Here is a 26,072-nt window from a genome sequence, read left to right as displayed (position 1 = left end):
CCCCACTCACACCTCCCACTCCCCTCGGCTCGGCCCGCAGCCTCTCTCTCGGATTAACGTGAATAAATCACTCCTGCAGTCAAACTACGATACTCGGGGCGATGAGAGAAGACGTTCAAGCAAATTATAGAAGAAAACCCGATCTAAATCCGTGAAGTAGTTCTCTCGTGAAAAGCAGACAGACAGACGGAGGTTGCATTTTATATAAATAAATAGAGAGACAGAGATGAAGAGTGCCATTTTAAAACAACAGTTTGCTATTGAGAGCGCTCGCTACAACGAGGTACAAATTCAGTGACAGCGTCTGAGTGCGTATGTTGTATGAAGTTCAAGCAGCTGCTGCCAACACCAGGGAAAGTACCAGACCCGGGCAGTCATGGCAGGCACCCTGTGGACGTTCAGCATCACCTGCTACTTTTTTGATTCACTTTTTAAACACTGCATATGGCTACTTATGACACTGTAGTGTACGTGTACAGCACTGTGACAGATCGGACTTCTCAGGGACAGCTGCTTGGCACGTTACCTTTGTGTGACCTGGCAGCACCGTATGCGATGCCCTTCTGTCCGTGACTCTGTCTCTGCATGTGTCACGTTAAGCTCCTCTGTAACACAAGAAACAAAATGAACACATGCGGGCGGGCAACATACACGTGCCAGGGGTTTGGAGGAGGAGCCACCTACTGGCACTTGCCATGCATGTACCAAAACTGCGCACCACAATGCTGTGAACGCAAACCCTGCCGCTCAGACGGACGCCTGCCCTTAGCGTGTCAAGGACCCACCACAAGGCTCAAATGCACGAACCTCCTCCCGTGTCTGCTAATTACGGCTCGGTCCGCACGAAAGACGAGAAATCAATTCAGAAGCTCAACCCCGGCTGAGTGCGCGAGAGCTTCTTCTGGAAATGGCTCGTTTAACAACATTTTAACAAAGACACGCTGTGTGCATACGTCAAGTCTGGATCATGTGACACACTTTCATGGACTGTACGGTAAACTGGTGTAATAAAAAAAGACCAAAGAAATGATCTTCGATTTTAAGAGACAGAAATCTGTGTGTTCACCCATTGTTGTTTTGGGGGAGGAGGTAGAAACAGCGAATAGATAATTACCTATTATCAATTAATAGATAGATAAATAGATACTTTATTAATCCCAATCAGCAGCATATTGATTAAAAAAACAATATTAAAGAGTGATAACAATGCAGGTATAACAGACAATAACTGTATAATGTTAACGTTTACCCCCCGGGTGGAACTGAAGAGTCGCATAGTGTGATGGAGGAACGATCTCCTCAGTCTGTCAGTGGAGCAGGACGGTGACAGCAGTCTGTCGCTGAAGCTGCTCCTCTGTCTGGAGATGATCCTGTTCAGTGGATGCAGTGGATTCTCCATGACTGACAGGAGTCTGCTCAGTGCCCGTTGCTCTGCCACAGATGTCAAACTGTCCAGCTCTGTGCCTACAATAGAGCCTGCCTTCCTCACCAGTTTGTCCAGGCGTGAGGCATCCTTCTTCTTAATGCTGCCTCCCCAGCACACCACCGCGTAGAAGAGGGCACTCGCCACAACCATCTGATAGAACATCTGCAGCATCTCATTGCAGATGATGAAGGACGCCAGCCTTCTAAGGAAGTGTAGTCGGATCTGTCCTCTCTTACACAGAGCATCAATATTGGCAGTCCAGTCCAATTTATTATCCAGCTGCACTCCCAGGTATTTCTAGGTCTGCACCCTCTGCACACAGTCACCTCTGATGATCACGGGGTCCATGAGGGGTCTCCTAAAATCCACCACCAGTTCCTTGGTTTTGCTGGTGTTCAGTTGTAGGTGGTTTAAGTCGCACCATTTAACAAAGTCCTTGATGAGGTTCCTATACTCCTCCTCCTGCCCACTCCTGATGCAGCCCACGATAGCAGTGTCGTCAGTGAACTTTTACACGTGGCAGGACTCAGAGTTGTATTGGAAGTCCGATGGCTGAACAGGACCTTATAAAATACTTAGGAATGAACCGAGATAACAATCTTAACAGGAACACAAATACAAAAGAAAAAGACAATACTCTCTGAACGCAATCAGCGCTTATTCCTCCTCCTCCTCCTCTCAACGCTTTAAAGCAGACAAGGAGCTCCTGCCATCCTTTTATCGCAGTCTGATCCTGTCGGTCGTCACTTTCAGTTTCATTGCCTGGTTTAATGGTCTGACAAAGCAAAATGTAAAAAGACCTCCAGCAGATCACTGAGGGGCCGACGTTGATGACTTGGGAGGACAACACTAAAGAAACCAGAAATCATCTCAACGGAGGACAGACACATCCATTACACGTGGAGCTCACCGTCAGTAAATCAGGAAGGAGAGTCGCTTTGAAAAGCCACACATGCTGCCCCTTCCTTCTTAGTGCAATAGGATTTTATAATAAGGAAGATTAGAGAAAATGATTGAAGTGTGATGCGTAATGTGTAACTGTTTCTGGGTAAAAACGCACTCTCAGTACTGCCTCACCTCTGCCTGTCTCGTCTCAGTCATTCTGTTTTGTTATTAGAGGCAACTGAGAAGGCAAACGTCACATTTTCTTGAGTAAACTCAACTAATAATAATAATAATAATAATTCTTTGCATTTATATAGCGCTTTTCTCACTACTCAAAGCGCTCAGCAATTGCAGGTTAAGGGCCTTCCTTGCTCAAGGGCCCAACAGAGCAGAGTGCCCATTGGCATTTACAGGATTCGAACTGGCAGCCTTCCGATTACCAGTGCAGACCCCTAAGGGCCTCGGAGCCACCACTCCGCCTACATAAAGAAGCCCTGAGCGCTGATTTTGATTTTGCTTGTTTTTGTCCGATCTGCATCTCCATTGATGCCCTCGGCTTCAGGACTTACGTGATCTCCGTTCTTCATCAAAACACAAGATGAACTTTCTCAGCTCTCACTACACTGAACGTAGGGTCAGTGACGGATCCAAAATATCTGGGGGTCACAGGTTTTCATTCGGACTCTTTTCCTACTCAGTTTTCACTGCTAATTCACTCCTTTCCCCTTCATTTTCATAGCCCCCTGTTTTTAAGGATCCACTCCTCTGAATTGATTCGTTTCTTCATTAAATGACAGCCAAACAGAAATGAGACGTGAAACGAGCCGACAGACGACCAGTTAAACTGGGGCTTCAAACTCCAGCCAGTCCCTTAATGAGAAGCCCATTCTTGCTGTTAACTAAGCCTGTTCTTTAATTCAATGGCCTGTTGCTGCTCTCATTCTGCCGCAGCTGACATTTCCAAAACTGTCGATTCTTCTAAGATGTTTTGGTGACCTGAGAGATCAGCTGCACTGAGACCTTCACCTTTCTTAATTTTCACGTGGCGGCTCGTTTTGGGTCTCATTAATGTTTAGCTTCAAATTAAGGAAAAAGAAACAACGAAGGGGTCAAGTTACTTAAAACGATGGCAAAACAAAAAGTGGTCACTAATTATAAAGATGGTTAGAATGAGAACCTCCAGGACCGGAGCTGGAGACCCCCGCCTTACAGGGTTTACGGATTCTGAAACAACATACCTGTCAGCTGCACAGAGGACACAAACTGAGAGGCGAGGACTTTGTCTGCCATTGTTGAGCTTCACCCAGCGGCCAGTTCAAGTCCTTTACTAACAGTGAAGCCCACTTGTGCCTCTCCGGTGGCCTCCTGGAGGTGTTGCTGAGGACCCAAAGGGGTGGCTGGATTTGTATCTAGGGGTCGCCTCCTCTCAGCTGTCCTGCGGACACCACGCGCTAACCCCACGAGGCTGCCGTGTGGCTTTTCTTTGTTATAAAGCCCTTCTTGTCCTGCGCTTGGTGTGCTTTACGGTGGGCTTCGCGCCCTCCTGCATCTCCCGGAGGTCTCCTCCGTCACCGCATCATTTCTGCTGGCCCAACAGCCCCCGAGGAGGCCTAAGCGATGACACCCCAATGTCCCCCTTAAATAAAAGGCGACTTCTGATGATTTGCGCATCCAAAGTGACTTACAATCTTGGAGGTTCGCTCGGCTCCATTTCTTTGGCTATTCCAGTTGGAGCGCAGGCTTTCTCGGGGGTCACACAGTGGAGTCTGAGCCCACCACCTCAGGGCTTGAAGTCCAAAAAGACTTAAACGCTACACCACCCTGCCTCAGCCAGGGCTTAACGAGCTTCAGGGACCTCGGCCGGGGGCTTCAGGTCGACACCGAGACTTGGAGGGTCTCCTCCATTCCTCCTGTTTTTGTGACTATCCTGGCCGAGATGCCACTCCGACCCCTCCGGCCCAAGCGACGCCGATGTTGCCCCCCCACGTCCTTCAGCGGCGCTCTTGGCCACACGAGCAGCGCCCCGTCCTCGCAGCCCCTCGACGACAATCCACGCACTTACCACCGAGACCTTTGGCCTGCTGCATTAGCTCCTGAGTGGCGGCGGCCGCCGCCTCGTTCTCCTCTGTCTCGTCCGCCACCTGCTCCTCCTGCCGATGGCCGTCTGACGGCTGCTTCTCTGCCGACTGCCGAGTGGGCTGCACATCGCTGTCGTCGCAGACGGCCTTCTCCGTCTCCACATTCGGAGTTTCCAGGCCCAGCCAGGTTCCCCAACTCCGGAACATGTCGCGTGTCGCCGTGGACTTTTCACGTTTTGTTTTTCCCTTTTCTCTCTCTCTCTCTCTCTCTCTCTCTTTTACAGCTACGGTCCAGAGATGACGGCTTGGGAGGTTGCTTGTTTACTTCCGCCACGTCCAACTCGTCACTAGGAACCAAACATCACGTCCAAGTTTCAGCACGGAAGACGAGCCGACCGGACATGTGGCTCAGTACCGTCACGGGACAGAAGAGGGCGCTGCGGAATTTTTTTCTTTCCATTAAATTCTTTATTCTCAATTATATACAGTAAGTACAAACGCACAAATACAATAATAAAGATCAACAGCCAGTTATCCAAAATGACAATTGAACTTAGCCTGGGGATACATAAACATGTATAAAAAAAAAACATTATTAGTCACTCCAAGCATTGATTCTGCAAGAATGGGCAGCGGCCATCAGTCAGGATTTGGCCCAGAAGTTGATGGGCAGACAGCCTGCCAGGATGAATTGCAGAGGTCTTGAAAAAGAAAGAAGGGCCAACACTGCAGATATGGACTCTGCGCCACATAAACTTCATGTCATTGTCAATCAAAGCCTTTGAAACTTCTGAACTGCTTGTCATTCAACTTCAGTACACCAGAGAGACATCTGACACAAAGATCTAAAAACACTCAAGCAGCAGACTCTGTGATCACCAACACTCCGGTCCTTCTCCAAACTTTTGGCCACGATTGTACATTTCTTGTCTGCAATATTAACAACACGCCACTGATCGGCACTGCTGGGCTTGTTAAATGCGCGCGCTTGTCGAGGAGTGCGTTGCGGTGACGCGCGTGCGCGCTTTGGGATTAACCGTTGAAGTGCCGTTTTTGTTTTTTTATATCGTGTTTGCCAGGATGAATGAAATGTCCTGCGGTGGGCTGGCACCCTGCCCGGGGTTTGTTTCCTGCCTTGTGCCCTGTGTTGGCTGGGATTGGCTCCAGCAGACCCCCGTGACCCTGTAGTTAGGACATAGCGGTTTGGATGCTGGATGGTTGGATGAATGAAATGTCAATATTATATTTTAATGATCCCTCTTTTAAATGTCACTTTTTATATTAAAGTCTGTGTTTATAGCGTAACAGTGAGAGAATAAACTGCAATGAGTGTGTGAGGAGTTTAAGTTCTGCCGTCTCACCAGGTCAGGGTGCCACACAGACTGAATTCCCATCGGTGGGCTTGGTGCCACAGACACCCTCAGACCGACTCGGCGGGTCCAGGCGACGTGCTGCCACCACGGCTCCATATGAAGTTTGCTCTAATGAAGCACTTTGTCAAAGATGGAGGCTGTTTTGTGCCTCTGGGTCTGCCGCTGTATGTGCTGCTCAGGTGCCTTTTTGTGTTTTCTTGGTTCGATTTCGAGTGTCGTCTCTGTTCTGCACATGTGACGTGTGTAATTCTTCATTTGCGTGTTTCCAGGTGTGCTCAGGTGTTGTCCTTTGTGGGCGGGGCCAGCTGTCCGTCTTCACGACTAAGCCCCGCCCCTCCTGTCCATTGCGGAGTTCGTCCTCTGGGGTTTCTGTGCTTATTCGGATTTCTGACTACTGCTCTCTGGTCTCTCGTCACCGTATTTTATGGGGACGATGATAGCTCTCCGATTGGCATTTCGGTGTTTCCACCCATTCCTTTTGTGTTTGGTGTTCTTTCTTTCTTTCTTTCTTTCTTTATTTTTATTACGAGACATTTCTGGGACCCCTTAGTGGCTATTCCAGGGTTGCTGAGGTCGAGGAGTTTGGCTATAATTTTTTAATGTTGTCACGTGCATGTGAATGGGAGACGACTGAACGTGTCTGCTGACGGTCATGACCCTCCAAACCAGGGGAGGCGCTGTGTTCTAATGCCTTCTCTCTTTGTCCCTCTGCGCTGCCAACTCCACCACTGGCATCACTTCAGTTCTGAACTTGTCTGGAAAGACATCTGCCCAAATTATTGTGTGCTGCATTACTGTGCATTCCTTCAAATAAAATGGGGTCACCACGGTGTTAAGGACTCAGCTTGGAGATCTGCAGGTGGGTGAGCCTCTGGGGTCCTGGATGATGTGGTGCCCACCCAGTCCTGATAGTCCATCTTGGCGGTGATCTCATCAGACCTGCCTCTACTGTAAAAAATCTTGGTGTCATTTTTGATTCCTCCCTCTCTTATTCCGCCCACATAAATCACATTAAGAAACTTTCTTACTTTCACCTCCGTAACATATCCCGTGTTCGCTCCTTCCTCTCCTTCTCTAATGCTGAGAAACTTGTCCCTGCTTTTATCACATCCCGCATCGATTATTGTAATTCCCCACTGGCAGGTGCCCCTTCTAATGTTCTATCACAGCTCCAGCTTATTCAAACTCAGCTGTAAGAGTCCTTACTCGAACCAGCAGCAGCGAGCACATCACACCATCCTGCTCCGTCTCCACTGGCTCCCTGTGTCTTACAGGACTGAATATCAAATCCTACTAATAACCTACAAAGCGTTAAATAACATCACACCAAACTACATCAGTGACCTTCTCCATCACTATGTGCCTGTCCACCCACTAAGGTCCTCTGATTCTGGCCATCTTGTTGTGCCCCCCACTAATCTACACTCCATGGGTGACAGCAGGGCCTTCAGCTGTATAGCGCCCAGACTCTGGAACGTGTGACCTACCAAAATTAATCAGGTCAGCTGACTCCATGAATTCTTTTAAAGCTCATCTGTTCAGTTTGTCTTTTAGCTCTACTTGACTTTATTACCCTTCTCTCAGTTTACTTCTCTGTCAAGATGCTCATGTAACCCTTGTGTGTGTGTGAGACCATCAATTATGTTGTCTGTTTTCTTTTCTCAGAATTCATTGTCTTAATCTTCTTTATTTATTTATCTGGTTTGTACAATGCTATATACTGTATACGCTGCTGTTCTTTATTATATTCTGTAAGTGCCTTGAGCATGGGAAAGGCGCTCTATAAATAAAATGTGTTATTATTATTATTATTATAGTCCAAGGAGCAGGCCTGTCTGACACCTCTGACTGGAAATATCACACCAGGGGCCTCGGGTGTAACGGCAGGCGTAGAATTCACACGACAACATGGCATACAGACGAAAACAGAAATGTGTGTACGCACAAAAAAGTCCAGATGCGCAAACTTGTGTGTACGCCACGTTCCACGCACTATACGTGCCTATAGCCCCACCCTGACTCCTCCCTGAATTTTGCATATTTGAATATGTAAATCAATATAAACAGCCCCTTCCATCCAGCGTTTCGTTAAAACACAATGGCAAAGCACGTGAAAAAAAGAAGTGGAGGCCAAGCAAAATGTGCTGTTTGTTGGCATAGGCCGTGGCATACGCAACAAAAGGAAAGTGACGGAGCGATAAAGCGTGATGGAGAAACTCGAAAGGTCAAATTCAGAAAATCACACGGTGCCTGAAATAAAAGAAAGAAGCGGTCAGATGTCAAAGTAAACGTGAAAAGGCGAGTGTCATACTGAAGCGTATTAGGGACACCGTGAAGAAAACCGTTTGTATGTCGAGATTCACGTCGAAATGTCCACTTTGATCTCGTCATTCATTTTGTCATTAAAGTAGAATGTAAAATCGACTTTTAATTTCCTTGAGTTTCTCAAACCCGATCGTAACTACTGGTGCACTTCATCTCCTCCTTGACTGTTCTCTTACTAATTAAAGACTCTCTTCGGGTCGTCTGTCACCTTCAAAGGGCGGAGTGGTGGCTCTGAGGCTAAGGATCTGCACTGGTATTCCGAAGGTTGCCAGTTTGAATCCCAGTCACTGCCAAAAGAGATCTTACTCTGCTGGGCCCTTGAGCAAGACCCTTAACCTTCAGTTGCTCCAAGGGTGCTGTACAATGGCGGACCCTGTGCTCTGACCCCAAGAGGTATGTGGAAAGATGCATTTCACTGCGTGTTGTCCTGTATAACTATGTATGTGACAAATAAATAAAGAGAGAATTCTCTGCGCTACTCCTCTCTGTTTCAGCCTCCCTGATGTCCTCCTGTTCTCATACACTCCACAGTTCACTTTGCTTGTACATCTGACTCGTCTGTTTTTCCTTTTTAGTTCCTTATTTTATTTCACACCTCAGTTGTCCTCAAGTTCTTTCTGCTGGTAAACGTTGGCATGAGCTCGCCCTGCACTGTCTGCCATGCCCTCCTCACACTGTCTGCACACATCAGATAGGAGGCTTTGGTGCGTTACTAACGTGAAATGTGACGGTTTTATATGAGTGTGCGCCCCACCTCAGCATGGTGACACTGTGGTCACCAGACACACACTCACACACGTCTGACGACATTTTAAAGGCCTCTTTACACCTTTGAGCACTGCCATGTTTAACCAGGCAGAACTCTTTTGTGGTCAGTGAAAAAGTACAAGTAGATTTAAAAAAATCTTCATCTTCCTCTTCCTCCTTTCCCACTTCTGCGTGGGTCGATGTGCCTGATGGACCTTCTCCACAGCTCAGCCCTGCACCCCCTCTCTGCCTTCAGATCTTCTTTGACTTTAGACACACACCTTCCTCACTTACTCTTCCTCATGCCCATCACTCTTCTGCCCATGTATTCATCGCCTCTCCTCATCACATGTCTGTATCACTTCAGTCTACTTTCCTGTGCTTTCTTAGATGTCCCCCCCACTGTTGACGTACCTCTGGTGGTCTCATTTCTTATTCTGTAACTCCACATTCCCACTTCTGCCACCTGTAACTTCTTCTTCTCCTTCTGCTGTCTCTTTGCTGCTCACGTCTCAGCTCCAAACATCATTGAGGGTCTCACCACTGTCTTAGCAGCACGACCATCTCCTTAATTCTTCAATCACACCATACTCCTGATCCCTTCTTCTAATTGTTTCATTCACACAGCACTCTGGGGGTCATCTCTGCATCTAATTCTCCACCTTGAGCTACCACTGATCTGAGATATTTAAACTTCTCCACTCTTTATAACGGCTCTCCCTGCAGTCTCACTTCTCAATCCTGATCCTCATTACACCTCAGACATTCTGTCGTCTTCTTCTTCTTCCTATTTATCTCCAGTTCTCTATTTTCTAATTCCTTCCTCCATTCCTTCAACTTCCTGTCCTCTTCCTGCTCTTGTGGTGCCACAGAACACAATGTCATCGACACAAACGCCTGCACCAAGGGGGCTGATCTTTAATTCCTCAAGTCGGCACATCCAGAACCAGATCAAAGAGGTCAGGACTCCAAGAAGACCCCTGGGGTCTTGTCTGTTACCCCAACCTCGGATCCTCACTCCCTCACGCATATCCTGGACGATCCTCACACACTTCTCTCTCATGCACCTCCTGACCTGTTGATGTGGCACCTTCTCCAAATCAATGACCACCATATGCAGGTCCCTCTGTTTCTCTCGATGTTTTTCTATGGGTGGTCTCAATGCAAAGACTGCATCAGTTGCTCCTCCCCTCTGGTGGTCTCTTCTCTGTGTGACATCAGCTTTATCCCTCACTAGTTGCTTGTATTAGGTGGTCTTAGGTCCTCCCTGTCATGTTCTCCTTTGAGGGAATGCAGTTGGTTTCGTCCAGCAGCCGGGTACTCCGAGAGGGAAGCTGCATCGTCTTTCTAAGGCTGGAGACATCGTCCGCTAGGGGGCGCTTGACCGAACTCCAAAGTGAGCCCTCGGTGGTGACACAGCGGCTCAGTGCTTCGTGGGACACTAACAGACGCCTGTCAGTCAGCGCAGCTCCAGCTTAAGGGGCTGAATTGTTTCCGACTGTTTCAGAGCCTTATTTTTAAAATTGGGAAAATTGCCTTTGGGGGATGAAGCCCAGTTTTGGGGTTTTGTGTTTTTCTTCACTTTATTTTATTTATTGATTTTTTTTTTGAATGACTTGTCCGATGAAGAAGCTGCTGGATTATTCTTTTTTTTCCCATTTTTTGTGTATGGGCACTCTCGATATCCCTGCATCAGATTTCTTTTTAAGTGCCCGCTGTATTAAACATATCTGTTTTACTTTTATCCCACCTCTCTGCCGTAATATTTGGTTTTGGACTCGTCAACTCCCGGTCCCACTCGGTCTCAGACTACTAGCAGGCTTGTGACATCGGCCAGTTCCATATAAAACACCAGTGAGGGGAAAATGTCTGTTTGTAAATGACAGACCTTCTGAGGGTGCTGTGCTGCTGCCCTAAGTGCCAATGGGCGCAATGGGCACGGCTGACCTAAAAGCACCTGCCCGTCCACAGGGTGTGTTACTGAGCAATAGGAAGGGTAAACCACCCATTTTAGGAAAGACAAAACTTGGAATGAACTTCCAGACCAACACCACGTTAGAAGGAAATGCTCGACTCTGGTCACGTTATTTAAAAGTGTAACTCAGAGCAGAAAGATGAAGGCCACTCCATCCTGCGGCATGAGAGCAAGTCATGGCTTACGGACTGCCTTTTGTTTTTCCTCAGAAATCCACACACTTCAGATTTAATCAGACAGAGAAGGCTGCACGGGCCGATGTCCCCCTTAGGGTCTGCGGGCCGCCACTCGAGTCTTTAGTGGGCTGAAGTTCAGCACACGTCTGGCATCTGCTGTCGACTTTCTGGAACTACAACTCCAAATAAGAAACTTGATTGGGGTCTGGGATATCACAGCAGGGCCTTCTTAACAGCATTATAGACCCCCAGGCAAAGCAGTAAACTGGGACCCCTACCTACACCACCACTCAGCCAAGTCCCAACATACAGAGATTGGCGTGGGGTCCTCTGGCACCTGCCCGGCGTGCCCATGCGTTAAGATAGCCCTGATACCGAGAGCCCTTCACGTTCTGCACACTTTGTTGTGTTGCACATTTCACTTGTCATGGAGACATTTGACTTGTTTGTCCCTCAATAACCCATCATCACAAAGAGACAACAACATGTGACCAGAAAGGTCAGCAATGTTATTCACAATCCAAAAACTGAAACCTCTCCTTCCTAGAAGTGTTCCTCCAATGGTGCCTCCTGTCTGCTTTAATCCTCCTGGAGTTGTTTCTAGAGCTTCACTGGAGGCCACCGGTGGCCAACTGAATTGACCTGCCTAGAGAAGGTCCCACAAGTCATGCTGCACAGCAGGACAACAGTCAAGCCATTAAATCCAAGGGACCCTCAGTAGGTCTCTGTGATCAAATGGTGGTGAGGCGAAGATCAGGGCAAGGGAGCCAAACCCTCTCTAAAGCTCTGAGTGTTCTCGAGAAACGTGAAATGGAAGACGTCTGGAAACACCAGGAGGTGGTCATTCAGCTCAATTGAGTGGTCTTGGTCAGAGGAGTGACCCAGAATGCAATGGTCACTCTAACAGAGCTTCGGAAGTCCTCTGCTGAGATGGGAGGACCTGTCGGAAGGATAGATAGATAGATAGATAGATAGATAGATAGATAGATAGACTATCTATCTGTTATATAGTGCCTTTCATATCTATCTATCTATCTATCATATAGCGCCTTTCTATCTATCTATCTATCATATAGCGCCTTTCTATCTTTCTATCTATCTATCTATCTATCATATAGCGCCTTTCTATCTCTCTATCTATCTATCTATCTATCATATAGCGCCTATCTATCTATCTATCTATCTATCTATCATATAGCGCCTTTCTATCTATCTCTCTATCTATCTATCTATCTATCATATAGCGCCTTTCTATCTATCTATCTATCTATCTAACAGTTTCTCTCTCTGGGTTCACATTTCAAAGACATAACCGGCGACATTCAGTTGTCAGGTGTGACTGTGCCCTTGCGTGCCCGCCCGCGCTGTATTTCTAATGATATTTATGTTTATATTTCGATTGGCTGTTTAATTTGGCGCCTGCAGTTCCCCGAGGCGTCGGCACGGGGGCGCTCCACGAGACGCGCGATTGGCCCGCCGCGCAGGTAGTAGGCGTTGCGAGCCGCGCCTCTGCTGGGCGCATCAGGTAACTGACGCTCGCGGTATTCCCGGTCGTTTCGTTGTCCTTGTGAAGTTATTTGTTCCGTTGTTTTTTTTTTTTTTTTTTGGTTTTTCCTTTCCCACGGTAACATGGAGCAGACGAGCTCGGGCACTCGCCGTTGTTCTGTTAAAGTGGCGCACTGAAGCGTTTGTGTCCAAGCTGCAAGCGGGCGCTTTGGGCTCCTCGGCGAGAAGGGCGCAGTTTGCCCTGCGTCGAGAGGAGAGAGCGGAGCGGGGAGCAGGAGAGGAGAAGGAGCGGAGAAAGGGGGAGACACCGCAAGAAAGGAGTGTCCTACCGGCCGGCGCAGGATCTGATAGGAGCGGAGCGGTGCGCGCAGGAACAGACGGCACTCGGGGGCTCTGACCCGCCCGGGCTGTAGAGTCTCGCATCCCAACGACATGGCGAGCTGCCGCGAGACTCCGGCGCTCGGGCTGTAAACCGAGGTGGCGTCTACTCGCCTGCCTTGGCCACGAGGCCTGCTGTTTTCCGCCGAGTTCGGCGCATCTTTTCCCGAGCTTTCTCCTAACTTTTCCCGGGATGCTGCCCCCGGCTCGAGAGCGGCTTTAGCTCGGCACCCGCACTGGTCCCGATTGTTGTCCCGGGCGGTCGAAGAGACGCCTCCACGCCGCCTCAAGCTTGCCGGAGCCCGCCCGTGTGTGCCATGGACGCCGTGGATCACAGGACTGGACGCGGGCTCGGGAGGCCAGGTGTGCCTGAGCCAGAGGCGCGAGGACTCGTCGACGGGGTCGCGCTGGTGGAAGTGACGCTGATCGGCGGCGCACCCTGGGGCTTCACCCTCAAGGGGGGTCTGGAACATCGAGAACCGCTGCTCATTACCAAGGTAAGGGTGGAGGGGGCATCGTCGGCTGGGGCCGCTCGCCTGTTTTTTTCCGCCCAAGGACGCGTTGGGATGCACGGGGTCCTGGTTTTATATAGCGCCTTTCGATGTGGGCAAAGTAAATGGGCAGGCAGCAATATGGAGAGCGCGCCATGTGCGTGTGTGTGTGTAGCGCCTCTCACTGCAGATGTGTCTTTGGAAGTCCATCACTGTAGCGGACTGTGAGTTGTGAGGGGGAGAGCCGGCCGAGTAAGTATAGCGCCTTTCGTAGTCGGCCTCCTGGGGAGGTGGGTGACCGGCTGGCATGTTTTTATGATTCATCACCAGACCTCCGGTCGTAACTTCACCTGCAGGAGAGGATGAGCTGCGTGTAAATGTGTCGTCAGGCCATATAGCGCCTTTCAGCGCCTGACTACACATTGGAGCGAGCCGAGCTCCTCCACTGGACTCCTCGCAGGCCCCTCAGCACTTCGGCTTTCTCTTGTTTGTTTGCCGTTTTCTTGCCCTTTCCTTAAACAGCTGTTAATAACTAATCTAACATGGCAGCGTTGCCCCACTTATGCCCATCTGTATGGCCATTTCTCACAGCTGGCCATTTTAATGAAGTTTGTCTCGAACCTGAAGGCCGCTGGTCACTGAAGCGTCCCATTCACGTTTCATCGGTCAAGCCCGAAGTCGCCGTGCTGTCTGCTTTGTCTGAACGAGAGGTGGCACAGGTCGGCCATTGGCAGTCTGCTCAGTTCAGTTTCTGCTGCCATCCTGGACGGGTCACCAGAATGCGCAGGGCTCTGGGACACAGGCATTTGAACCCTTGAGCAGTGAGGCTGATTAGCTTTGGGTGAAGCGGGGGTCCCGCCTCTCTGTCCGGGTTATTTGGCCCACTGGTGCGTGTGAGCGGTTGGCCATTTCAAATCCGAGGGTGTTGAGGCTGAGACCCCTTGGCTTGGCCTGTAACTGACACGATAGCTGAACCCAAAGCATGGAGCCCATGGGGCAGTGCCAGAGCAGGAGCGGGGTGGGCAGTCTATATAGTGCCTTTCACAGTGAGCTCTTCTACGGAGCCGATGCCCTTCACTGTGTGTCTTTATAGCTCCTTTCCCAGGTGCTTGAGCTGCCTGTCACACTCGGTCTTCAGTGGTAGTGCCCACAAGTGGTCCTCCTGCCACTTTGTGTCCTGGACAGGTCTTCGCGGTGAGCCCATCATTTGTCAGATGTTCATAATAATACGTTTTATTTATATAGCGCCTCTTCCATGCTCATGTTCCCCATTTGTTCCCTCCTGTGTTTTAATCGCATCATTATGACGTTTGAGGGTGGTGGGACGAGCCCCCTGATTAGACTGCAGGTGCGTCCAGTGGGCTTCTTGAAGGAATACCCCACCCAAAAATGAGACTTGTTACTAACCCCATGTAGTTAATAGTGGCAGCCGAGAAAAATGTTGAAGATGTGGCGAGCGGACAGAAAGCCGTCTGATGGAGTAGAAGCGACGGCAAGCGATGAACGTCCACGGAAAAAGAAAGGAGCAGAAATGTCACGTTAGTCGTGTCACTCACTCCACGTGTCACTCACATGGCCGTCACACCTGCCTTCAAAATACATGGAACCTGGAAAGGCGGGTCACTTGGACTTTATGACCTGATGACCCCCATTGATTGGTCAATGCAGCCTGTGACCCTGGGGCCGCGTCGGGGGTCCCACTGGCAGACCCCCCAGCACAGCAGGCCTGCTCCGCTCCCCTTGTGTTTGGACGTCTGTTGCTTTTGTGCTGAGGGTTTGTCCGGCGGCGCCTTCGGGTTTCTTGTGTTAGTTCAGCGTCTTTTTATTTAAATCAGTAAGCTGAAGGATATGCTGGGCCAGGGGTTTGTGTGTTTGTGGTCATCCTCTCCCTTTTGGTGCTTTGTTTTCAGGCCTTTCTGAAATCTTAAGGTCGGAGGCCAAAGGTTACGAGTTGTCAACACGGAGGTCCTCTGCGAGCCGAAACACACACCTGACCGATTTCTGTGTGGGCAGATGGAAGATGGGAAATGACGCCCTGCCGGCGGGTCGGGGGGCTTGACACCCACCTGTAATTTTAACGATTAAAGACGGAGACGCGGGGCCGGGCTGGCAGCACGTGACACCAAATGGTGTCTGTGGCTTTCCTGTGAACTCGTTATCACCGAGCACTGCAGGCTGGGGTCCGCACATTTTCTGCTGCTGAGATGTACCCTCACAAAAGTCCCAATTTAGTTACAAAGCACCTTTTCGGTTTGGTGACGATGACACGTAAAAGTGCTTTTTTTTTGTTTTTCTTCTCATCATGTTCATGAGTGGGGTGTCTGTGAGTGTTTTGTGACGGCGAGGGGGGGTCGTTTCAGTAAGTAGGACGTCCCGTCACCCGACCCCTCTTTTAGGGGCGATGCTCGGTCGTAGACTTGAACGGTGTGCCCCTCGGTGTCACTCAGAGTCCTGTGCCGTTGTTAGTGGCCTGTGACTGGTGGGGGTGACAGCAAGGACCCCGGTGAAGCCCTCCACTTCCTCGACACGTCACACTCGGCCACTCTGTGGCACCAGGATGAGAGGGCCGGACTGACCAACCAAACAACGGAGGGTGGCAGAGCTGTTGTTAGTCCCACTGGCGCTCTGGCCGGCCCCCCGAGGAGCTCCTGGCCCACTCACCACAGATAACGCTTCCTCTGAGACGTCTTCAGAACCCCAAGGCTCCTTCACTCCCCCTCCAGCCCATGGGCCACTTTAACCCGCCGTGTTGGGTGGTCTCTAAAGCACTTCACGCCGTAGCAGCGCCCTTTACTTCAGAATCAGTCCAGTGCTGGCATTGGGTGGTCTTCACTACAAATCGGCCAGCTCTGCTGACGCGGCACAAGTGTGTGTCGTCAAATCAGGGGGCCATCACCCTCTGCTCACTGTTGGAGACCTCATTGGAAGTGGGTACGCTGGAGGTGGGCGGCCATATGACCCCTCTCAATGTCCCATAATGACAAAGGGAGCACATTTGCAGATTTCTTAATTCGCAGCAGCTGGCGAAGGGCGACTTCCAAGCACGTGACCTTCAGGTGGTCAAACTGAAATGCCCTTCATTCTGGGCGTTCTAGAAGACCCTTTGCCAACAATCCCAGCTTTAATCCATCTTGGGCACACCTGCACTTGGGCTGTTTATGCCATTCTTCCTGGCAGACCCCCTCGGGCTCCATTACATGGGCTGGCAGGCATCTGTGAAGTGCCATCTGCGAGTCACTCCACACGTCTTCTGTGGGGTTCAAGTCTGGGCCACTAGGACCTGACCCAACGTCACTCTGCCGTTACCTTGGCTGTGTGCTTTGGGACATCGTCATGATCACAGGTGAACGTTGCCCCCTGTCGGTGGCAGGTTTTGTTGAAGGACCTCTCTGGATTTGGTCCCTCAGTTCTGATCAGGGGTCACCACAGGGGTGTTATCAGGCGGCTGATCAGCAGTGCCTGCTCTTCTCCAGACATGGCACTTGGAGTTCTGACCAGAGAGCTCAGGTGTCGTCTCCTCAGATCACATCCTCCTCTCTTGTCTCGGCTCTCGGACCCCTCAGGAGGGCTGGCTGCTCTGCCATAAACCCCTGACTGATGGTGTGCTGCTGGGACGGTGGTCAGCGTCTCTCCAGAGGACCTCCGAAGTCCTGTTAGTGTGGCCTGCCTGACCCTGTTACTCAGTTTGGCCGGACCGCCAACTCCGTGAAGACCCCTGGTGGTGCCACAAGTCCTCCATTTCACAATTCTTGATGTCCCGGTGCTCCTGGGAACACTCTGTGCTTTAGAAGGGGTTTGATCCCATTGCTGTGGTCCCAGTTTGATCATGGAGGTCTGCTGGGAGGTCCTGGGACTTCATGGCTTGACAGGTCCACGTGTGCCTCTCTAAGTGATGTTCAGGATGGGCCTGAGGGCTCTTCTAGTGACGAGGGTCTTTAGTCTGTGACGTGTAACACACTTTCTGTTGTCACTTTGTCATTTATATGTCAGGTGAAATCTGCAAACACACAAAAGTGGGCAAAACATGCAGGGGGTCTCGGTACTTTCACAGCCTACTGTATTAGAAGTGTTTGAACCAAGGGGGGCACTGGCACCAGGGTGGTCCAGCACCATCCTGGGTCTCATTGGGCGTCTCAGCCTTGGGGGCCGTTGGAAGGCCCTAATGTCACACAGATAATCTCTCTGATGCCCCTTTTCAGTGGGCTCCAATGACTTGACCATTGGCACATTGATCTTTTCTCTTTTCTTGGCTTGTTTCCTGCCCATACGCTGGAGATGCCATCTTTATCATCACCTTGAGCGGGTCTGCACTCTTATTAGGTGGTCCTGTCTGTTGTGCCTCTTTGTGTAAAGCACTAGAACACATGTGGCACATGCCAGTGACTGGCAGTCATGATGGCTGACACCACCCGTGGGGTGATGGGTTCATGTGTGCGCAAGAGTTGGCAGCCAATGGGTGCTCAGCCAGAAATACAATGCAGGCACTGATTGGCCACAAGGAAAGAAGATGTGCAGGGTGCTGGGCTACACACGCAGAAGGGCAGCTCATCTGTCTGGCATCTTGAGTGGCAAAGGAGTCGGAGAGGTGGACTCGCCATACCAGCACAGCACTTGCACAGGTGGCACATCGATTGTAATTTGTCATCCCTTGCCACCCCTAGTTGTGTAACCTGACATCCTCAAGGTGACCAGATCTGTTGGTGCAGATAGATGTGGCCACTGACTCGAAGTCGCGTGGTGTGATGCCAGCCTAACCTGCTGGCTAATTCAAACGTCTCCTTGTAAAGTTAAGTGGTGAAGCTGGGAATCACCAGTTCAGTCGGTGGCCGTTATGTTCCCGGCGTGTGTGTCATCTGCTGAGTCGTTGTTCTTTAATTAGGGGACGTTGAGCTTTAAGGTGAGCCCCTGGCCTTGTGTCCTGTGTGCCACCACATGGGCCCGGACACCTTCATCATTCCTCAGCAGGTTTATATTGTAGGACAATAAGGACACTTGGAGCTTTTGTGCTGATTTTAGTGTCATTTGGTGCCTGCTTGTGATGGCACGGGAGGGTTTTCTGACCGGTGTCTTTCCTGTGTTGGGCACTACGACTCTTCAATTTCCCGGAGTGGTTTGCTGTTCCGTTTAGTTGCATTATCTGCTGTCACGTTGGGACTCCTAGCAGAAATAAAAGAGCGAGCAGCTGGCAGTGACGCGTGCCAGACGTGTGCGAGAACTTCATTCACTTCAAATTGGGGCGGTCCCAAGCCCTGCCTGTGCCCCCTGCAGTAGGCATCCTTTTAAGAATCCAGAGATGGTTGGGACAGGAACTGAAATGAAATGCCACTTCTTAGCTGAAACCGCCGGTGCCAACAGTCCAGAATATCGGAGCTCGTGGTCACAAACGGATCTGCCATGCTCAGCCTGCAACCTCGGAGATGGGAATGTCACACCTGTGACGTCACAAAGGGGGGTCACGTGATGACAGTCAACCCAGGGAATATACATTGGAGTAACTCGGCCTAGAGTGAGCCCACCTGTCGTCGGGGGTCTGGAGCTCCTCTGCCCATATCCTTTATGCCATCCCTTGTGATGAATCAAGAGCCTCTTCATCCGGTTGCTGGTCTGAGCCCACTTTGCTGCTGTGCCAGTCTGTTGGTCAGTCTTGAGGCTCAGAGGCATCATTTCTAATTTTGTTTCATTATTATTGGGGCATGGGCACTGCCCGCTCCAGAGCCCTATGGTCCTTGACTTCTCTTTATTTCCTGTCCACTCCATCTGGGCATCTCCAGTTCGCTAACCTAGTTTGGTGGTCTTTCAGCCTTTGGGACCTCCACATCTCAGTGGGATGTTATTTTGGTTAATTGGATGGAGGAGCTTGTTGGGCATCGTTGTTCTAATGCCATGACTTTGGGCTCTGCCTTTTGGTCATCAGTGTCATGGGGGGGGGGGGAAGGGGGGGGGGGGGGTTTGGAGGATGGCAGGAGATATTTTTTTTTACATGGTGTGCCAGGGTGAAAGAGAGAGGTGCAAGGACATAGTGATACGGGTCTTAAGGTGCAGGGTGGCATAAAGGGCAGAGGCTGGCATACAATGGGCAGACAGGGTTAAGAGAAATCAAAGGGTGGACCCCTGGTGGCAGGAGAAGAGAGGGCATTCCACGAGAGTTCAAAACAAACCTCGATGGGGGGCAAAGGCCAGGCAGAGAGGCCGGAGTGTTCAGAGCTGCCAACCTGATTTTATAGCCCCTTTCAGCTGGGCTGGAGTGGAGTGGCAGCTTTACTGTGAAAGGTCAAGTGAGCATAAAGAGTCGAGTTCCCTCTGGTCTGGGTGGGTGAGTAGCAGCAAGCGCGGCCCGGTGTGTGGACCCCCGAGAAGAGGCACATCGACAGGCCCCTTTATCAATTTGCCTTATTAAAAGTCAGTTAGGATGGCACGCACTGGCTGCTGTGCCACTTTCAGTCTTCGTCGTTCTCCTTTTCGTATCACGCGTTTGTCTTAATGAGTGGGCCGGCAGGAGGCTGACGGACCACCCTGTGTGTTGGCAGCTTCTCTGGGCTCCTTTAACTTAAAGGTAGGTGATGTGCTAACAGTCCTTGAGCCCGCCCGGGTACTGCAGGGTCCTTACAGGGGCGCCAGTAAGACTGAGTTAGAGCTGTGGGTGTGGGGGGCCTCGCCAGGCTGTGCCCGAGTCCAGACGCTAGGCTTGAATGTCCATCAGCAGCTGCAGCTTTGTCACGGTGGGTGTGATGCCCTGCGTCTGTGTTGTTTGCCCCCTTGTTGTTTGTTCTTTGTACGGGTCTGAAGTGTTTTGGAGATTTCTGCGCTCCCTCTGCTCCCCACACACACACACACACACCGCCTGACGGGCATTCTGAATCATGTTGTCTGTCTGTCCTCATGATGCCCGTGTCAGCGGTCAAAAGTGGCAGGCTTCCCGTTGCCACCAGTGGTTGAAAGGCCACTGTGCACAGAGAGTAAGGTGTGTGACGATGGCTGGTATTAAAGTGGCTCCCTCTAAGCTGTGCCACGCAGCACTCTTGAATCACGCCGCTCACCCCAGGCTGGCATCAAACACATCAATGCCCCCACAGCCCCTACCCAAACTCATTGTCCAGGTGTGGGTGCCCCATTGAAGCAGGTGGTCCTACACATGAGGTGAGCATGTCAGTAAGAACACCAGGGGGCACATAGGTGCAGTTTTCTACTTTTGGGGTCATGTTGCCCACATTTCGGATTAGGGGTACTCCGCCTTATAAAGGTTTCTGCAGCTCTGTGGACACAAAGGACCCCGCAAGCTTAAAAAAAATGGGAATCTTTGTGCTTTTGTTCTGTGAAATGAAGAGAAGGTGAGCTGATCAAAGGGGCACTGAGCGGGGACCCCCGGAATGGGCTTTACTGTGCGTTTGGATTGTGCTGTGGACCCCTCAGTTGCATTGGCACCTCCTGATTTGATTTTTGTTTTACGTGCTGGTGGTCCGGCGCCTGCCCAGTGCCCAATGGGTGCCACCCTAAATTGAGTTAGGTGGGTTGTATTTGTATAGAGCAGCACTCGTCACGGCCCCCCTTAATGTCGTTTCATTGATTTCTTTTTCATCGTATTTTCTGTTTCTTCCTTTTAATCCCCTTGTTTTTGTGCCTTGTGCCACATACTTGACTGCTGGTGGGCCCCATTGCCATAGACTCACTGATGTGGTGATGCTGTCATGCCCGCCGGACACAGGGCTCACTGTCGCGCCCCCCCACCTTGCTAGCCATGGGGTCTCTTCTCGGTTTCGCTGATTGCCCCCCGCTGACTTCACATTTTTCAGATTCTTCAGCGTCGAGGTTAGCGTATCACATGATGCCTCTTAATAACGCCGAAGAATTCTGTTGTAAGCGACGACCTGACGCGGGCCATTGGCCGTGACGTGCCAGCAGGAGGATGGGGGGGGATTCGGGTGGTTTGTGAACCCCCTGTTGGGCAGGGCAGCACACAGTCACACTCGTGAGGATGGCGCATTACACGATGGACACCCAAATGTATACTGTGTGTAACAGGGTGGTCTCAAGGCCGGGGGACAAGCAATGGCAACTTCAGGAGATGTCTGAGTTGTGGTGCCACCATCTATGGTGGCACAGAGAGAGCGGGTAGAGTTAGTCCAGTGATTGGTCAGATTGGTGCACCTGTGCAGTGCATGGAGGCTCCACGTCACGCGCTATTGGCTTATTAAGGAAAGCGCTGCCCAATTAAACAGCAGTGCATTAACGCCACCGGCTCGGCCCTCCGCGGAGGTCTAATCCCAGATGGCGTGCTTGGACTCTTTGAGTTTATGTTGTCTGCCAGTCTGTCTAGTGAGTGGGGTGTCCTTTGTGTTTGTGTCTCTCTGAAGTTCCCCTTAAAGCCTGCAGCGTTCGCACCTCGAAATCGGGACCAGGACTGAACTCCACACACTACACACTGCGTCCCTCCTGATAGGCCATGATGACCTGGTCGTGTTGCTGGGGGGGTGGCATTGGGTCCCTGAGGAGTCCTGATCGCCCGTAGTTTATGTACCTTCTGCTCTTTTGGTGAGTGACCTCTACAGTTGGAATGTTTTTCCATTCTGTATGAGGGGATTGACAGAAATGCTGACTGAAGATCCCCAAATGCTGCCATTGTACCATTTGGGTTTTCTGGTGCCTTTCCAGTCCCGCCATACCCCCCAATGAGTTTAGAGTCAGAGGGCACGTCAGACTTGGTCTCATTGTACTTTCCGTGACGGTGTGACGAGTCCCAGGATCTAAAGTATCGTGTCCACGCCCCTTTTTCTGACAGCCAATAGCGTGCTGCCTGGTGGAGCCAAGTTCAGTTGCAGTCTCCGCCCTTTTCCTTTTTGTTTCCATCCTCTCGTGGTACGTCAAGCCTGAGGTTTCAGACACTGGACCAGACCCTCCACCCTAAGTGTGGCTTATTCCTCGTCTTCTTCACAGAGAGGCCAACGGGCTGCTTTGGTCTCCACTGAGCTTGAACGTTTTGTTTCAAGAGGGGCTGCCTTATCTTTTGAGGCCGTTGAGCCGAGGCTGTGCCCCCTCCAGTCGACATAAGCAGCTGACGCTGGACTGGTGGCTCAGCTCGACATGGCATCGTTGCACCCCTTAAAGCGCTCCCGGTGCACCTACTTGGCAAGCGTGACTGTCCTTCACGCCCAGACGAGGGTGGCTGTCGGCCCGATCCAGGTGCCTCGGAGCAGCACAATTGCTGTCTGGATGTGCCCAGCAGCTGCAGTGTGGTCGCCCCCAAGAGCCTCCTTTGTACTCGACTCGACACGTTTCCTCCGCTGCCCCACAGGCGTCATTGTGCCAGAGCGAGTTTGGCTGACCGCCATTTCCTTCCTCGAGTCTGCCGTCTCCCGGGCTCGGCGGCCGCCCATTCCAGGAACTCGTCGAGTGTGTCTTTGGGGCACATCTGACCCTTCTTCCCAAGCCGAGTGCCAGCTTTGTTTTTGTGGCACGCTGACTGCACATTCTGAGTTACGTGCTAAGGGCCTCCATGTTGGTCGACCTGAATGAAGTGAAGTGCATTGTGGGTGTGCTGAGATTTGTGAGGTGAGGAAGATGAAATCTCGGGCTAGATGAAGTTTCAAGGTCGGGTGGTTCGACTCACTTGTGATGGCACCAGAGGGTGGCAATGGGATTAGCACCACCATGGTGGAATTTCACTGAACTCTGAGCTTTATAGTGTCTGTCTGTCTGTCTGCCATTTATGTGGTGCCTTTCATATCAGTCTGCTTGTCTGAGGGAGTGGCGTGGCAGAGTGGCGACGTGTTGGCGAGCTCTGTGCTCTGTACATATCATATAGTGCCTTTCACATCCCCTGCCATTGTTAGAGTGCCTTTTATGTCTGACCTTTCTAATCAAGGCGACCTGACTGGAGGCCATGTGACCTAATCCATGTCAAGTGCCCCATCATACGGCCACATGAACCATCCCTGGAAAGTACACGACATTGGGGCGCATCTCCCACACTTGTGCATTGGTCAGTAGGGACTGGCGTTCTTCAAGATGGGGGCCTCTGTGGCGCTGACCTGTAAGGACATGAGGTTAGTGGCCTGATTTAAGGGCAGAAGTCGAGACACGCGCAGCTGTCACCCGCCAGATCAGGTGAGGCCGTGGGCACTCCCTTCTTGATGGCTGCTGCTCATTGGCTCACACACACACACCCCCTTGTGTCATTTTATAGCGCCTCACACTGCTTTATACGTGTGACATGCTGAAAACGGCAGACAGGTCACCTTTGTCAGTTCAGTCCGTGATCAAGAAGGCCGTGGAGTGGCAGGAAGAAAGTCAAATGCAGGATGACCCCGATTGATGGACAGGAGAGGCGCTATATAATGGAGGGTACTTGGTAGTTGTGCCAAAGCGAAACTGAAATACGTTGACTGTGTAGACACGTTACAGTAAATGCCAACCACCCGTCTCAAGCGCATGTTCTGTCATCTGCGGCACTCCATGGCAGGCAGGGTGGTGGTCCGATTGTGTCCGTGATGTCGACCTCTGCACCCCATCGCTTGCTGACACGGTCACAGTAGCTGCCTGCGGCCCACAGTTGTCCATCTTTGTCAGTTTGATCTTTGCCCGCTGACGCCCACGTCGTGATGCACTTCACTGGAGTCGCATGCCTGTCCCTTTCCGGTTTCTCTAATTTAAGCAGACGGAGGCCCGACGTGTGCCCTGCCAGCGGATGTGTCTTCTCAGATGTGGCTCTCCGAGGAGCGCAGAGCGCTGTGTCATTTTCAAATCCCAAACCTTAAAGGCTCTGTCCCAGACGTCCCCGGGGTGTGTCGCCTCTTCTTGGTTGACAGAAATATCCCAGCCTATGAATCTTTAATCTTACAGAAGCTGATCCAAGTGTGCCACCCGTTCTGCCATCCCAGTCAGCCAGCTGGACTTCAGCTTTGGCCAGTAAGAGGAGATACGAGTGTCACGGTGCCACATTCTCACATGCCCTGCTGTGCCCGCCTTGCTGTGCGTTTCTCTCTGTGGTGTCGCTTCATTGAGCCTCACGGTGGGTGGCACCAAATGACTGCTTGGCTGATGGGCACAAGTTATTGAACAGCAAGAAGCAGTGAGGGTTCCGGAATCTTCTCCTCGCTGCCCCAGTTGATCGATGGCGACTGCGTTTATGTACACTTTGAGAATTCAAAAAATGCCATGTAGACCCTTATTGTGGTTGGCCAAGCGGGCAGATTGACCCGTGAAAAGCCGGGTTAGCGGAGGTAGATTGGTCTGTGAGGATGTGGCCACGTAGACCCGTAGTTGGGTTCAAGTTAAGGACTTCGCGGCCTGCACGTCTCTGTGCCCATCCACAAGGTGAGCTTCCTGAGGCAAAGGCTCGGGCGTTGGCATCGTCCCTCCTCCTGGCTGAAGTGGTCTGGCTTTGGACAGCCTCTCCTGATCAAACCTCACTAGACTGGGGGTCTCCATGTCGGTCTCGGTGGGATATTTCAGGTCAGACATTTTGAGGAGGCCCAGTGTGTGCTTTGTTGTTTCGGGGTGTTGATTGATGTGAAGAAGTGAATTTCAGCGAGCCGCCTGCCAGGATGTGACGCAGTGAAGGCTCTGAGGACTTTGTGAATCACTCGTCCATTGTGACGTTGACCCCCCAGGCTACGCCCTGGCATGGACGTGTGGGCTTGGACTCCACTTACGTCTCAGTCTTGTCAATTTGTTACATTTTGGACCCTCGCTTCGCTTTCTCAGGCTTCTCCTGTTGGTGGCGGAACAAAATCCACTTTGAGTCGGACCATCGTGCCACACAAGTGCCCTCTCCCTCTGTTCTGTTGTGAGTCTGTAGAAAGGTCTGCACATCAGTGTGCCCGCCGATCTGACTGTGTGCCCGTATACAGAATCTCAGGGCACATTGAGTTTGGGCTGAGCAGCATTGTCCTGTGTGTTGGCACATCTCCTTGGTCAGCCATTCCGAGTGCAGTGTTGTCATATTCGGCGTCTTGAGATGAGTCGTGGGGCTGGCACAGTCACAGCTGCTCTGCACTTTGTCCCCATGTGCCAGATGTAAAGTGATAGGATGGCATTGAGAGACAGCAGGTCTGGGCTTTTACACCCACATACCACATTTATGGTCCTCTTATAATGGAATCTCATGTCAAACTGGCACCCTTACAGAAAAGAGAACATGTGGGCACCTGAGTGACTGGCTCAAGGCAGATCTGATGGCATTGCTCTGATTTCTTATATTAAAATACAACAACAAAAAAGACACGCAAGATGAAAAGAGAACCCGTACCCAAGAAGTGCCTGAGTGTTGTGCCAGGGCCGCCATGTTTCCTTTCCTGGGTCGCCTTCCTGGCTCACAGGTGGCCCGTAAATCAAAGCTTCTTGTTTAATTAGAAGCTCATAAATTGTATTGGAATGAATTAAAGAAGGTGAAGCCAAGCTATCCTGAGGTGTTTCCCTGACAATGCTTGGCGCGCTCGTCTAAGCGTTGTTTCTGTCAGCTGTCTGCCCAGGGCGCTCATCAGACGCGGGTCCCGGCTGGTTTTGGGTGAGATCACGAGCGGCCTGTGAAAGCGCACTTTGTCTCTCGATGTGCCTAATGAAGCTGAGAGTCCAGGGATGGGGCGGCCGGCCCGCCCGTTGGCTTGGTGTCCTGTCCGTTTATTTTCTGCCCTCATGGCTTTTGTGCACTGCTGCCCTCTTGACCCCCAGCGTCTCTGCCAGCCATTGTTCTGCCAGTGAACGACAGCAGTGAATG

General features: G+C 51.1%; 2 protein-coding genes across 4 annotated transcripts in view; one reads left to right on the top strand and one right to left on the bottom strand.

The window, feature by feature from the left end:
• The window catches only part of syap1 (synapse associated protein 1), a 39,599-nt gene extending 34,849 nt beyond the window's left edge, over positions 1–4,750 (bottom strand). The window contains exon 1 of the mRNA XM_028790499.2: positions 4,374–4,750. Within this exon, the coding sequence (XP_028646332.1) occupies positions 4,374–4,596 (223 nt within the window). The 5' untranslated portion in view covers positions 4,597–4,750. The remainder of the gene's footprint in view (positions 1–4,373) is intronic.
• Positions 4,751–13,186: 8,436 nt separating this feature from the next.
• Positions 13,187–26,072, top strand: part of shroom2a (shroom family member 2a) — a 73,351-nt gene continuing 60,465 nt past the window's right edge. For all 3 annotated transcript variants that reach the window (XM_028790496.2, XM_028790498.2, XM_051926304.1), the window contains exon 1: positions 13,187–13,366. In XM_028790496.2, coding sequence (XP_028646329.1) covers positions 13,187–13,366 — 180 coding nt within the window. The remainder of the gene's footprint in view (positions 13,367–26,072) is intronic.

This window comes from Erpetoichthys calabaricus, chromosome 4 (assembly GCF_900747795.2).
Source record: "Erpetoichthys calabaricus chromosome 4, fErpCal1.3, whole genome shotgun sequence".
Classification (NCBI taxonomy): Eukaryota; Metazoa; Chordata; class Cladistia; order Polypteriformes; family Polypteridae; genus Erpetoichthys; species Erpetoichthys calabaricus.
The sequence above is the reverse complement of the archived record's forward strand: the minus strand, read 5'-3'. Positions and strand labels throughout refer to the sequence as shown.